The following is a 16,228-nucleotide window of genomic DNA, read 5'->3' as shown; positions in this document are numbered from 1 at the left end:
TATGACTATTGTTATTATTAATTGTAATTTGCACACATTAGAGTGACCACAATACTGCATGAAAGCCACTTTTGCATCGTATTCAGCCAACAAAGAGTTTCAGTCAGTGTAAATGAGCTTTAGGCACTAAAGCGATGGGAGAGTTGCTGTTCTATTCTAATGAGGCCAATGCTGAACTCTCTGTCTTACTTTTGTGGTTGTGTATTTTATTTATTATTTTTTTCCTTATTAATAATAGCCCTTGAAACTCACCCCTATGCCTTTACATTCAGAGGAAGTAAGCTGGTAACGTCCTCCCCCTCACTCTTAGACCGGCTGTGGAGGTGCCAACAGTGTGAGCAGTGCTACCGTCTGTCCGAGCAGGCTGATGGAGCAGCAGAGGGCATTTACTGACCCGTTTACAGCCTAAAACAGAGGGCATTTAATTGCCCCAAAAGACGGGCATTTCCTGACCCAATCGGAGGACATCAACTGCCCTTTGAGGACATCAAAGGTCATTAAAGGTCTCAAAGAATTTTCCTTACCCAATCAGAGGGCACTTAGTGCTCAAAAAAGAGACACTTGATGCCCCTATCGAAGAGCGTTTACTGACCCAACCAGAGACCCATTTAAAGCCCCAAACAGGGCAATAAATGCCCCCAAACACTTGGTATTTATTGACCCAAGCACAGAACAGTTGCAGAGCCATTTATAGCCCTCCTGGAGGCATCTACACAATGTCATTTATAGCCCACATCAGGAAGTATTTACTGCCCCAACTGGAGGACATTGTCTGAAACACAGGGCACTTTCAGCCACAGTCAGTGGACGCAGTCAGCAGACAGTGCCATTTACAGCCCTAACTGGAGGGCATCTATTGTGCCAACTGGAGGGCTCATATAGCCCCAACTGGACAGCATTTACTGTGCCTAGTGGAGGCCACATATGGCCCCAACCAGAGGGCATTTATTGTCCCCACCAGAAGGACTTTACTCCCTTAACTAGAGGACATTTACTGCCCCAACTAGATGGACTTAACTCCAAGAGGCCAAGAGGACACATTGCCCCAGTCAGATAACTGTTACTGCCCCATGGTACAGTATCTCACAAAAGTCAGTGCCCCCCTCACATTTCTGCAAGTGTTATATTTCTTTTGATGGGACGTCACTGTAGAAATGAAACTCTGATATAAGTTAAAGTGGTCAGTGTGCAGCTTGTACAGCAGAGCAGATTCACTGTCCTCTGAAAAGAACAACACACAGACATTAATGTCTGAATAGCTGGCAGCACAAGTGAGTCCACCTCACAGTGAACGTGTCCAGATTGTGCCCAGTCGTGTCGTCGTCCCTCCCTGGCGTCATGTGACTCGTTAGAGTTGCAGGGTTCCAGGTGTGAACGGGGAGCAGGGCTGTTAAATTTGGTGTTTTGGGTACAATTCACTCACACTGACCACTGGATATTCAACACGGCACCTCATGGTAAAGAATCAGGATGTGAGGAATAGAATTGCTGCTCTCCATAAAGACGCCTGGGCTATAAGAAGACTTAACACCCTGAAACTGAGCTACAGCGCGGTGGCCAAGGTCATACAGCCAGAGATACAGTATAGCCCCATGTACAGCCTCAAAAAGGACACTTGCTGTACCAAAGAACCCTCTTCTAACTATCCAACTAGAGGGCATTTACAGCCCCTGTCGGAGGTCATTTACTCTCCCAAAGTAAAGTGCATGTACTGCCTCAACCAGAGGAGAACCCTATAAAACACTCACTAAATAGTGTTAACGCTCAAACTGCCCCAACCAGAGGGCATTTAGACCCCTAACTGGAGACCATTCACTGCTTTCCATTCCAACCAGTGGGCATTTACTGCCCCCCTCTGCTGCATCCCTCTGTCTGCTCTTCATTAGCCCCGTGTGTGTGTTTATCTGATTGAACACGTGATGCTGTGCTGCTGTAATCTTTGTTCCACGGTAAAGTTTCTCTGATGTTCAGCAGGCTGTGCCTCCTTCATTCCTGTTAAACCATTTCAATAATTAAATCTTGTAATTTGTTCACAACAATAACAATAAAAGCCTGAAATAAAAGTCAGAAGTTGTGAGTTTTCATTGCCGCATTGAATCGCAGTTCAGTTAATACTGACCCCCCGTTCATTAAATTCATGTCCAGTCAAAATGACCTTTAAGTACAAGCTACAGTGGAGGAAATGAGTATTTGATCCCCCACTGATTTTGAAAGTTTGTACTCTGACAAATAATTAAACAGTCTATGTCCAGGGTGTATCCTGCCTTCCGCTCGATGACCGCTGGGATAGGCTCCAGCAATTTGCCAATGAACATATTAATGATTCCGAGAGACTGGGAGAAGGTGCTGTGGTCAGATGAGACCAAAATTGAGCTCTTTGGCCTCAACTCGACGTGTTTGGAGGAAGAAAAATACAGAATATGACCCTAAGAACACCATCCCCTCCGTCAAGCATGGTGGTGGAAGTATTATGTTCTAAGGGCACAGGCCAACTTCACCGACCCAAAACATACAGCCAAGGAAACAAAGGAGTGGCTCCATAAGAAGCATATCAAGGTCAGGGAATGGCCTATCCAGTCTCCTGACCTCAATCCCATAGAAAATCTATGGAGAGAGCTGAAGCTTCGCATTTCCGAATGCATGCCTAAAAACCTTAAGGATTTGGAGATGATCTGCAGAGAGGAGATGATCTGCAGAGAGGAGATGATCTGCAGAGAGGAGTGGGCCAAAATTACTCCTGAAGTGTGTGCAAACCTAAAAGATTACAAGAAACGTCTGACTGCTGTGCTTGCCCACAAGGGATTTGCCACCAAGTATTAAATGATGTTTTACTAGGAGGTCAAATACTTATTTCCTTTAATGAAATTCAAATTCATTTTTATTTCTCATCTTTATTTCTCTTTAATTTTCTCAGTTTTTCTTTTGATATTCTTTATGTCACTATTAAAATAAAATTTTCATGTTTCATGTTTCATTTCTTTTTTTGTATTAAAACTTTTAAAGTCAGTGGGGGATCAGATGCTTATTTCCTCGTCTGTATGTTTGAGCATTTCTAGACTCGCTTTGAGTTTCTCAAGGAAATCTGCAGACATGCCTCCAAAGTTCAGTCTTAGAAGTTGATTATTCTCTGAAGTGATCAATCACGTTCAGTCACAGTCCGTCTCCTTTTCACAGCGAGGCTTCTTGACAGCTACACATCCTTTCAGGCCCATAGCACTGATTTGTCTTCTCACAGTGGAAGGATGGACAGAAACACCTGTGGATGCTTTCAGATCTGAAGCAGCTCGATCTTCTCCTCTCAGAGATGAAGGCTTTAAGCTCTGTTTATCTGATAGGGGCAGTTTTGGTGTCTACCAGGTGGTTATGATGAGAAACATTTTCTCTGTAGCTTTCAATCCAGTTTTGGAAACTCAGTTATTTCCTTTACCTCCTCCATGATGCAGGCAGACTATCTCATATCTAATCTCACAAACTTGTAATTAATGGCTGTTTAAATGAGGGGGAACACAGAACTGTACGTTTCACAACTGATTGAAGCTGCTCACTGCGCACTCCCCATCACACACTCACACTGACGGGTGGGGGGGTGGGGGGTGGACTGTGAGCGGCTTTAAAGAAGGAGCAGATTGAGGAAGAGAGAAGCAGGAGGTCGGACAGAGCCACCAGGGTGAGTATGTGTTGTGTAAGTCTTTATGTATAAGAGACTCTAAAGCACTAACAGCTGCTGCTGTGGTCAGATTCGACACTAACATCAACTCTAATGCCCATTTATCAACTTTGCTTTCATGCTGCTGAAGTTTAGAGGCTTTTCCTGCCTGTTTCCTACTTGCTATCAAACTCTCAGAAGACTTAAGCTCCTTTCTGCTGCAATCTGCTGGATAAAGTGCTGATTTAAAACTTTCTTTCATGATTTGGTCACAATCATCAGACGGTCATTGGTGTTTATTTGTCTTGGCATGACTGATGTGAGCACAATGGCCAGTCTGTCCATCTCTCAGCTGCTCTCTTTCATTGTTCTGCATTTTTTTTTTTGCACTGTTTCTTTGTGATTCTTGGCTTGAATGTGAAGATCTGGGAAACTTTAGTTGGTATAGAATCTTTACATGGTGTGGAGGTTCTTTAAAAGGCTCTTCCTGCTTAGTTCTTTAAAGTTCTTAAAGTTGCTCTATAAAGTTGTTATTTTATGGCATCTCTCTGAGGCAAAATTTTAATATTTTCTACAATAATTGTTGGTTTTTAAAGATCCCACAGACCTCAATCATGTCATCCATACTCTATTAATGTAATTCAGCAATACAAGGTAAATTAAAGGCCTAGTACAGAACCCTGTGGTACACCCTAAAGAATACCATGCTGTCCACATAGCACTGACAAAGGCTAATAATTCCTTAATTTGAGATCTGTATTAGGATAAGACTGTTCTGGTGTTTGGCTTGTTTGTTCTTCCACTCTACGCACTGTTTGCCCTCTTTGCTCTGTTTATATATGGTGAAATGTGGCCCTGAAGTGTTAATGCTATGCATTGTGTTATATGTAAGAAGCAAATCTCTGTTGTTACAATCTGAGCTCCTGTTGCAGTTGGCTCAGAAACTAGGCTTTGCACAAGGACGGTCACTGTTGGTTTCAACAGATCTTGCAAACCATGAAAAGAATACAAAGAACATAAAAAATATGTAAAAAATATTAATGTAATTTAATAATGTAATTGTTCAAGGGGCATAAAAGTGGGCCTTGGACAGAACCCTGTGGTACACCGAGATGTGATATCTATGTCTCATTCACCTAGAACAGTATTATCCTACTTTAATGTAGGATTAAACTTTTTAGGGCAGTTTTGAGTGGCCAACAGTTTTCAAGCTGGTCCATGAAATATTATGATCCATTTAGTCAAATGCAGCAATTAAAAGCTAAAGAACTGAAATCATTTTCCCGTTAGAACTGACTCAGATCACTTTCTGTTCAAAGGAGCATAATTTTCACCAAAATTTCACTCTTAGATTTGACCATCTTTCACTGTAACCACTGGTTTTAAAATGTGTCCTGAAATGTGCCACTGCAGAGGCCCTTGGCGCTCTGATGATGAACATCCAGTCCGCCATCAGCAGGGAAATCTTTGCCCCGCAGGACGAGAAGTTACTGGTAGCAATCGAGGTGAAGAAGAGGACGAGGAGGAGGCTGCCCTTCCTCACGGCAGGCCGCAGGAGAGACTATGTCACCTTCCTCTGCCTGTCCGGTAATTCACAGCTGTATTAGTGGAACTGTAATGTGGTTTCATTTGACGAAAAATCTAATTTTACACAATTTTCCACTTCAGTCAAAGCAGCCGACTTGGTTTCTAAACCAAACCACGTTAGTTTTAGAACTGGAGCTACAAGGCTAACATAGCTAACCAATGATGGACACTTATAGCCCACCAATTAGCATTTTGCCTGAATAATTGAACACATTTGCAAAAGTCGTCCCTGATAGACTTTATTATGTAGTGATCTGCAGACACATGGACACATGTTGGTCTTAATGGCTGCTAATTGGTTGTTGAACTCTTTGATGTGCTTTTGTCTAAACGAACTAACTGCAGTTACAAATAAGCGACCTGCTCAGGTTTTCATCACGAAGGTGAAACAGTATCCCGGCTCTCCACGCTTTGCCAGACGGTCTCAATGGTCAGTAGTGCAGCTCCGCCGGGTGGACGGCAACAACCCCAACAAGGTTTCTCCCTTCAGTTCTTTCTCAGTTGTCTCTGCCTTCCGTTAATGTGTTTCTGTTTGGCCAGTCGCTCTGATTAATTGTTTTCAGGACAGTCCAGAGTTTGATCTGGTGTTTGACCACAACCATGACCAGTGGGTAGCCAGCTCAGCTGCAGAGAAGTGCATGTTCGTCCAAATTCTCTATCATGCCTGCCAGAACTACTGGGAGGGCCAGCTCGAGCCGGCCAGTGTGGGGTATGTATGAATTTGTACAATGATGTACCAAATATGGGTAACGACAGCTAAAATTCAACAGATCATATTTTTATTTCTGCGGAATGAAATCTCAGTGAATGTAGTTACGATGTAGTGAAGCAGTATTACACTACGCTGCCTTGGCATATTTCAACGTGTTTTTAATACACAGGGTGGGCCATTTAAATAGATACACCCAAATAAAACGGGAATGGTTGGTGATATTAACTTCCTGTTTGTGGCACTTTAGTTTATGGGAGGGGGAAAACTTTTCAAGATGGATGGTGACCATGGCGGCCGTTTTGAAGTCGGCCGTTTTGGATCCAACCTTAGTTCTTTCCGTGGGAAGAAGGTCGTGTGACACGTCAAACTTACTGAGAATTTCACAAGAAAAACACTGGTGTGCTTGGTTTTAATGTCACTTTATTCTTTCATGAGTTATTTACAAGTTTCTGACCACTTATAAAACGTGTTCAGAGTGCTGCCCGTTGTGTTGGATCATCAGTGCAGCCTCTTCTCCCGCTCTTCACACACTGAGAGCAACACCGCAGAAGGAATGCCAGGCTTCCAGTATCCGTAGTTTCAGGTGCTGAACATCTCGTATCTTCACAGCATAGACAACCTGCCTTCAGATGACCCCAAAGATAAAAGTCTAAGGGGGTCAGATCGGGAGACCTTGAATGGCCCCCAACTGTAATAATAAATATTAAACATCCAGTATAAAGCAGTTCACTTATTGTCCCTCTGAGTTTTTGCACACAATTATTATTATTGTTACACATATGAACAGTTGGGTATTGAGTTTTGTGCAGATGATCCACACTGTGAATCACACACTGAGGGAGGAGTTACACAGGAGTTTGATGGCCACAGGTAAGAATGACCTCCTGTGGCGCTCTGTGGTCATTTCAGTAGAATGAGCTCCTGTGTCTCATCACCGTGTCATAGAGTGGGTGGGAGCCATTGTCCATAATGGCCTGCAGTTTAGACAGCGTCCATCTCTCCGACACGGCCGTCAGCGAGTCCAGCTCCAATGTATAGAAATGCAAATATGTGTTAGGGTTAGGGTTTTGTTTAATGTGACATACCTTTTAAAACATTGAATGTTTTTGATACGGCCACTGATGTTATAGAAGTGATAGAAAACGTTACATTTTATTGTGTTGCTGAAAATTCTCCACTCCAGTGTCGGGACCACCGGGGATGCGAAAGGCCCCGGAGCCTCGGGGGACCAGCCCGCTGTTACAGGAGTGGTGGAGAGGAAGAAGGTCCAGACTGCTCATCGACCAACTGAGTTCATCAACTGCCAGTCCAAACTGATGGGAGGTGAGAGCTTCACTCATTCATTTTTAGAGTTACGGTCTAAAATGAGCTGTGATCATTTGTGAGGATTAAAGCCGAGTGCTACTGTGCTTAGCTGTGATAACGTACTTCAGCTCATGTTTATAGACACCACGGCTTCATACAGTGTCAGAAAGCACATAGTCGAGTCTTTTAGGAATTACTGTGCACCTTGAACAGCATGGTCTTACTTGCATGAGTAGCCTTTGATTATTAGCACTGGCTTACAGGTCTTCTGTTTGTTTACTGTAGACGCCTGCTCTGTAAACATGGTCATCTACCGCTGCAAGATCTTTTTGAATCGAATGAAGAACACAATGATTGCAAACCAAGGCCAGCTTCAAGGCAGCAGCCAGAAAGGTAAGACCGAATGTTTGCTCAGTTTGTTTATTGTTTTATTTTCATCTATTGTTTCCCAGACCAGACCTCGGAAAACTGCTGGAAAGTCTATGATTTTGCTCCATCACATCGTAAACAAAAAGATCAAAGGCACTCTGGACCTTACAGTAACACACAGCCTCACTGGGCCACTGCTGTTTCATATAACATTATATGATACAAAGCCTAATGTTCAGTCTCAATTAATTATGCAGTAGTGCCGCTCGTTAACAGTACAGGGTTATTACAGCTTTGAAATTTTTTATATTAGTTTTTAATTTGTATCTTTTTTATTTATAATGTGTTTCTCATTTTGATTTTTTCAGGCTAGTTTTAAAGTTGCATGAATAGTTTTAGTTTAGCTTTTATTTTCTGAAAAGCCTTAGTTTTAGTTCAGTTTTTATTTAGTATTAGTTTTATTTTTTAGTATTATGAAGATAGCAGGTATTTGGTAAGTGCAGAGTAAAATGATTATAGATTATACATGTTTTTGAAAAACGGTCCTTTTTATTGTTATTGGAGTTAATTGCTATTTTTAGTTTTAATCATGGTTTTAGTGAAGTATAAGATAGATAACTGTTGTCAAGCAGCTTAACTGTCCTGGATTATTACTGTGAAGGGCTGAAAGATTCACCTTTTTTGTATTGAAATCACAACTTGAGCGAGTGGTGTTTTCAAAAAGAAAGAGCTGCAATTTCTATTATAGAACACATTATCAACAATTTTGTAAGTGAAAATATTTAACCTAATGACACAGTTTGCAAACTGCCTGTAGAGGAGTTAAACCAATCAGAACCAACAAAACGCCAAACACAAGCGTTCTGTATATGTGACATTACATCCCCAAACATTATGCAAGAAAAGGAGGGTCTTCAGGTCTTCTTGGCCAATAAGCAGGCCTGTAAATTAATTTATAGAAAATAATTTTCTATGGATTTGAAGCACAGTCACAATATTGGTGAAAAAAATTGCAGATCTTTTCCCCAAATCATTCAGCCCTACTGGGAGTAGCACTGTTGTTTTCTTTAATCCAGGTAATGTATGCAGTCATATTTGTGAATTCTGTGCATTTTAAAACGGCTGTAAACAGATTTTGGAAGGTTTTATAGACTGTACGTGAGGGGACCCACTGCCCTGCACAGTTAAATATCCCCCATCACATTTAAGTTGGAAAGCTTGATAAAGAGGAGCTGGGTGAGGGAATCTTTAAATCAGGACAGCGGGCCAGGACAGGAGTTTGTCTCCATCACCTACTCTGTGAGACTGAGTGGTTGGTGGTGGTGGCTGGTCTGTGACTGGGTCTTTGTGAGCTGAAAGTTATTCCTCTGCAGCGGCTGGCTGTTTAGATCTCGCTGACAGTGCTCTGATCTCCAGAGAAAGGCTCCATTACGAGGGTTCAGAGGCCACTTTGTTCTGGAGGGTGAGCGGGGACACATAGTGGTGTGTGGGGGGGTGTTAGCTGGCACCAGGCTTCACGCTGACTGCTTGAAGTGTAATGGATGGGAGAGGTGCCAGGCTGGAGGAACACAGTGACCAGCCTTACAGACACCTCCGATGCCTTGATTGATTTTCTGAATGATGAATCGATGGAGTGGGTTTATGTTCTGGTGTAGCAATTAGGACTTTACAACTAGTCATTGTAAGAGGTCAATACACAGGGAGAGCTTAACATGCAGCTCCCAAAGAATGTGGTGAGCTTGGACCACATGAAGGGACCGTTAAACCTGCCAAGATATCCAAAGTCAAGGGTGACCCAGCAAAGAGGTCTGAAGCAGGACTAGAAACAGGGGTGGGGGTCATGGACCTTAAAGATGGGAAGATGTGTCGGAAAGCATTGATTACTTGAGGAACTAGTTTGGCAATCCATCACATGTCTTAGAAAGGAGCAGTTGTCAGAGACAAGTTTGGTGGTGGCCTTGAGGGGCTTGCTACTCTCTATTGCAGTGGGTCCTGGAGCACCACCTGCCCTGTCCTGCCCTGTCCTGCCCTGCCCTGCCCTGCCCTGTCCATTTCACTGTTTCCCTGTTCCCAATACGCCCAATCTAACTAACCAGCTCATTAATGAGGCGTTAATGACTTGAATTGGGTGTGCTAAGAGCAGGAGAAACTTGCAAGACAGGGGGTTCCTCAGGAACCAGGGTTAGGAACCTATGGATGTAGAGGCAGTGAGCTGGGCGTTTTCCAGTTTGGTTGTAGACGTGTAGTTATTGTTGAGGTTTGCACAGGCATGAAACTGAAGCCCAAATCCAACCCATACCTGCAGCTTTAAATAAAGTGGCTAGTGAGTGGAAGCACATGGTGGGTGTTTCTAATAAAGTGGCCAGTTAGTGGAAGCACATGGTGGGTGTTTCTAATAAAGTGGCCAGTTAGTGGAAGCACAAGGTAAGTGTTTCTATTAAAGTGCACAGGGGGTTGACTGATGATGTCCTTTCTGTCATTTCAGCCTCTACTGCTAAAACGTCCACTGCTAAAGCTCCCACTGCAAAAGCATCCACTGCTAAACTGTTCAGGCCCCCTTCCTCTCCTCCAGCAGAGAGGAGTATGGGTAGTGTAGTCCGCAGGGCCAGTCAGGTGTTTAGTGACCGGGGAGACTTCAGGGCTGCAAAACAACTTGCAAAATCGCCCAGAAGGTAAGCAGTAAAATACAAGAAACTCACTGAAAAGTGAGGGCATCCATTCAGTCCACAGCAGTTTAGCTCCACCCATTCAGTCCACAGCAGTTTAGCTCCACCCATTCAGTCCACAGCAGTTTAGCTCCACCCATTCAGTCCACAGCAGTTTAGCTCCATCCATTCAGTCCACAGCAGTTTAGCTCCATCCATTCAGTCCACAGCAGTTTAGCTCCACCCATTCAGTCCACAGCAGTTTAGCTCCACCCATTCAGTCCACAGCAGTTTAGCTCCACCCATTCAGTCCACAGCAGTTTAGCTCCACCCATTAAGCCTACAGCAGTTTAGTGGTGTGATCATGTGTGGGTTTTCAGTTGTTGGAAAATCATCTGAGGTGTCTCCTCATGAAGCTCCCTGAGAGAACACCAAGACTTCATAGATGCTGAGTGGGTGGGGCTATTTAATCTAATCTATCTAAAATAGAAATTAGTTGGGACTGAGCACATTTTAGGTCACTGTATAACTCTGTATGTGTTACTGTGGTCTTTTCTGAAGCGTGTGTGTGGTTTGGTGTTTGAACTGTATGCTATAGACTATTAGGGCTGTCAGTGCGTGAATAACGTGTAGATGTGCTAACATGTCGATCTGATAGAACCCATGACTGTATCACTCCCATTCAAATACAGCTTTTAAATGTCTTTTACAGCAAAACCTACAGCTCTTTCATCAGACTACATATAGTATATAGCAGAGTGTATATATATATATATATATATGAAGACATCAAAAAATACAATTCATAATGTTTCTCACTGATTTTCAGACTTTGGGACACATTTGCTTAAATACGATGGGCTCTAACTGCTCACCAAGTGGCTCAAACAAGTCTCTGCTTACAGACTAAAACTCCTTGTTTCAGTGGTGACATGAAAATGTTAGACAGCATGTTTTATTTAAAAATTTACCACGTTATAAATCTGAATCTTTCAACTTCACTTTACAAGAAATCATAGAACAACGATACCACAAAGTAATTATTTTGAGAAATGTAAATTTATGCGTTAGGGTTTGGGACATACTCCTCCCAATAAAGCGGCCTATAAATGATGATTGTGTATATATTTTGCTTATTTCTGTATTAATGCCTTGATTTTAAATAGATCAGAACATAATCCTTCTAAATCTGTAAGATCTGAATACTTCATTGTCTTTAAATGGTTTTGAACTGTTTTGGCAGAACACTCCATATATCATATGATTGTTATACTGCATAAAGGCTATAAAGCTTTGATGTGTATATTATATTGTATTCTTCTCTGGTCCCAGTTTGCCTTGAAGCAGCTGAATTAAGAGGATCAGACGCTTTTCCCTCCCTCCGCACCTTTAACCTCTACTCGCTGACCCGTGCGACTTGTGACGTTCCACCTTCTCTGGATGTGTGGAGGATGGAAAACACTACCCTCTTCTGGACTGGAGTGGACTCATAGGTTGCTTCTTCTCTGGACGCTGCTGCTCCTCCTGTGTGCCACTAGAGGGCGGCTCTGCTCTACTGTTGCTTTTTGGGGTGATGTTTTAGATGCTCCTCTAGATGTAGCCGGGTGAAGTGAGCTGTTTAATCTGGTGGCTGCAGTTTCAGAACAAACAGCTTTTGCCTCATTTGGATTTTGTGCATTCGCTTTAGATTATCTCAGCTAACGCTTTGATTAAATGTATGATGCTGCTGTCACTGCAGTGAATAATCCTCAGTAATCTAACATGTTAAACGTGTAAAATCATGACCGTCTCAGATCAAACAGAGCAGAGAGGAGTACGCGGCCCAGATTCAGTAATAATATTAATAGTACATTTTATACCCATCAGCCATAACATTAAAACCACCTCATGGTATCTACACTCACTGTCCATTTTATCAGCTCCACTGACCATTTAAGAGCACAGACTGTGTTCCATCGGTTTCTCTGCTTACTTGTTACCCTGTTCTGCAGTGGTCAGGAACCCCACAGAGCAGGTTTTATTTGGGTGGTGGATCATTCTCAGTACTGCAGTGACACTGACGTGGTGGTGGCGTGGTGGTGCGTGTTGCGCTCATTGCCACTGCTGAACTGAGAACCAACAACATCCAGCTGGCAGCGTCCTGTGGGCAGCGTCCTGTGGGCAGCGTCCTGTGGGCAGCGTCCTGTGGGCAGCATCCTGTGGGCAGCGTCCTGTGACCACTGATGAAGGTCTAGAGGATGACCAACACAAACTGTGCAGCAGCAGATGAGCTGTCGTCTCTGACTTTACATCTGCAAGGTGGACCGACAAGGTAGGAGTGTCTAATAGAGTGGACAGTGAGTGGACACAAAAAGAGTACAAAAACAAGTAGAAGTTGAGATATAAATATGTACATTAAAAAAAAAAAATTAACAAAATGGTGAAATAAAATGCAGTAAAATCGTTCGGATAGTTAAATCAAATCAGTGAATTAATATCTGATATTATTCGGCGCTGAACACTGAACTGACCTGCACCGCTACACTGCCTGTCAAAAGTCTGGGGACACCTAGCTCATTATTTTTAAATTAATGACTGATTTTCTGTTATCATGCTTTCAAACTGTGGACCTCCTCATTTTAATGAATACTGTTATTTTAATTATTATTTTCTTTTATTACAGTTACTGAATGTTTAGCTGCAGTAAATGACCATATTACAGAAGAAAAAATATCATTTACATATAATATAGTGAAACTCAAGGCTTTTCTTTAGCTGTTTAGCTTTTATTATTTGTGTACTTTACTTTTAAGGTTTGTTTGATTGAGTTTTCCTGGTTCATCTTTAATATGTTGTAACATGAACTAAGAAAATGTTCGTTTGAATCGGAATGAAAAGCTAAGTGTCTCGCTGAGCTGCAGCTCCTTATCCACACGTTCCACACAGTGTATGATGATCTCATGTGCATCAGATATTAATAATGTTCTTTAATGGGTCCTGAGTTACATATTAACGGTAATGAATGTGGTCCACAGTGCAGAAGCTGAATCCTGCTGTGTGCCCTGTGTGGTGTTGTTATAACGACTGTAATAACTGTTATAACTGAGGCCTGTAGCTGTAGTAGTTGTCTTTGTCTCTGTGTCCGTGTCTGAACAGGCTCAGCTAAATGAACTGAATGTGAACTCGTCTGTCCATCCAGGAAATTAAACCGAAGCCATTTGTGTGCAGACATCTTTTCTTATGTGTTTAGCCATGATTTTAAACATTTATCAGGAAAAATGAAAAATATAATGGAATGTGTTTTCCGATACTGTATGACGTACAGCTACAAATATGGACTAAAGTACATTAGCTCCCAGTGTCTTTACAGTCTTCTGTCACTAGATGGCAGTCACACATAAAGCAGCCAGTTAGATTTCCAATATGATCTTTGACCAACTTCTCCAGTCCCTTTCCAACCTTGCTCTTCCACTAACCGGCCGCTTTATCAGAAACACCCACCTTGTGCTTCCACACACTGGCCACTTTATCAGAAACACCACCCTTCAGTAGTTCATTCACACAAGTTACGATACAAACACTGCTTACTGTTTAAATACAAAGTAAAAGAAAGCACAAAAAAGAGAAGAGTATGAACAAATGATACATTAAGAAAAAATAATTAAAAATTAAAATCATTATTTTAAAATGAAAACAGCTGTAATAATTTAAATACATGGAAAATAAGGCATAGAATAAAGCATACATCAAATTTAATTAATACATTACTGAATAAAAATGACAATAAAAAGTACACAAAACACTACTGTGCCTGTCTCTATTGGTAAATTGTTTTTGGTATGCTAAACAATATTAACCGTGGAGTTTTTATAAAATTTTGATTAAAGACTTACTGTTTACCATATGTATTATCATAATAATAATAATTATTATTATCATTAATATTATCATTACTATTATTATATGGTGAAACTGCTCTGTGCTTTATATTATTGAGGAGGGTTTATTTCATATTTCTTCATGAATAAACATTTATTATATATATTATATATTATTATATTACATATAAGCTATAAAGTGATTGACAGGCCTGTGGATCAAATGACAGGCAGTCCAGTCTCTGTAGAAGAGGTCAGGGCAGTATAGTGATCCGAAACAGCTCAGAAGTGTCTTCATCTTGGAACTGAAATCAACCCAAAAAGAATATTAGTAAATGGAGAGTTTCTCTTAAGTGCTGCTCTCATTAGGCAGCAGCTCATATCAGGGGACACGCTCTGGAAGGTGAAAGCTGGGGGTCATTCAGAACGGTCCGATGTGAAATCACGGCGCTAAATACAAAGGGTGCTTGAGGGGTCCAGGACTCTCTAATTAACCTTTAGGACCCCCTATATGTCACACATAGACTTTCTACACCGCTTATCCTTCTGGGTTCTCAGCTGTCACTGGGCAGAAGGTATGAAACACTCTGGACAGGTCGCCAGGCAGACAGGCATCTACACTCACACACACATTCATGCCTAGGGGCAATTTCAGTTGGCCTGACTGCATGTGTTTTGACTGCACACAGACACAGGGAAAACATGCAAACTCCATACAGAAAGGACCCTGGTCACCTGGCTGAGGAACTGTGCCCAGGCCCATCCTGCTGGGAGGTGACCGTGCCACCCACTGCAGCACTTTCTCCCAAAAATTTCTCAATCAACCACTGGGCACTGCAGAGATAAATTACTCCTCATCTGGTCGTCTGATGTGTAACAGGTCATTATATGACCTATGAAGCAGAACAGCTTTATTGTAATTGATCAGTGTGATTTATTATTCATCCCCAGCCTTGTTATTGGCATGCTGGACAGGTCACTGTCACCAAAGCGCATAAATCCTGCATTGATCTCGCTGACTTATCGTCCTCCGTCTTTTACACCAGTCTGATCCTCCTGACCCCTGCATGACTTCTGAGCTGGACGTTAAAATGAAAGCTCTGGACATTTACAGCTTCAGTACAGCTGCTACAGTGTTTTGGACATTAGTCCATTTTTATAGAGAACTGAGTTATATGGATTTAGAAACCACACGATCGCGATAGTGAACACCTCCACACGCTGTAAGGAGAGTGTGACAATTTAGACCTTCAGTTAACACCATGCAAGCATAGCAACCAACAGCTTCCATTATTTGTGAGATGCAATGCTGTGGAGAAGCTTTACAGACCTAAACAAACTTTAAAACCATTTATATGCTGTTCAGCCCTAAAAAAACCATCAACCAAATCCAACTGATTATTGGGTTCAGTTTCACTGACCACACCCAGTCATGATTACCGCCAGACCCACTGAATCTAAACATTGCTTAAATAGAACACGCACTATGTGACGCAGGCTGGAAAGTCTCAGAAAAGCATTACATGATGCCATGTTCTGAAGAGATTCAAATGCAGATGTTAAACCAGGTCATTAAACTCTACCAGTCTGGAAAGGGTTTCAAAGCCATTGCTGAGGCTCTGGGACTCCAGCAAACCGCAGTTAGAGGCATTATCCACAAATGGAGAAAACTTGGAAAAGTGGTGAAACTTCCCAGGAGTGGCCAGTCTACCAAACCTTCACCAAGAGCTCATTTCACAAAGACCCCAGAGGAACATCTAAAGAACTGAAGGCCTCACTTGCCTAAGTTAAGTGGCATCCATGGAACAGCAGCAAGGCACAAACCGCTGCTGACCGAAAAGAACACAAAGGCTCGTCTCATATTTGCCAAAAAAACACTGATGACCCCCAAGACTTTTGGGATAATATTTTGTGGACTGACGAGTTAAAGGTGAAATGTTTTGGAAGATATGGGTGGTAGTGTAATGATCTGGGGCTGCTTTGCTTCTACAGGACCTGGATGACTTGTTCTAATTGATGGAACCATGAATTCTGCTATTTAAACCCTGAAGCAGAACGGCTGCCCATCAGTTTTGGACCTAATGCTGGTGTGCAGTTGGGTTATGCA

At 42.2% G+C, this 16,228-nt stretch overlaps 1 protein-coding gene across 1 annotated transcript; it reads left to right on the top strand.

Annotated features, from left to right (window-relative positions):
• Positions 1-3,553: 3,553 nt before the first annotated feature.
• Positions 3,554-12,491, top strand: stxbp6l (syntaxin binding protein 6 (amisyn), like). Its single transcript, XM_017684821.2, has 8 exons — positions 3,554-3,667; positions 5,060-5,233; positions 5,579-5,709; positions 5,797-5,942; positions 7,129-7,268; positions 7,536-7,643; positions 10,105-10,291; positions 11,597-12,491. Exons 2-8 carry the CDS (start codon positions 5,077-5,079, stop codon positions 11,604-11,606), a joined length of 879 nt encoding a protein of 292 aa, XP_017540310.2. The 5' UTR covers positions 3,554-3,667; positions 5,060-5,076; the 3' UTR covers positions 11,607-12,491.
• The last annotated feature ends 3,737 nt before the right edge of the window (positions 12,492-16,228 follow it).

Source organism: Pygocentrus nattereri, chromosome 4, assembly GCF_015220715.1.
Source record: "Pygocentrus nattereri isolate fPygNat1 chromosome 4, fPygNat1.pri, whole genome shotgun sequence".
NCBI lineage: Eukaryota > Metazoa > Chordata > Actinopteri > Characiformes > Serrasalmidae > Pygocentrus > Pygocentrus nattereri.
This window is presented reverse-complemented; position numbering and strand designations above follow the sequence as displayed.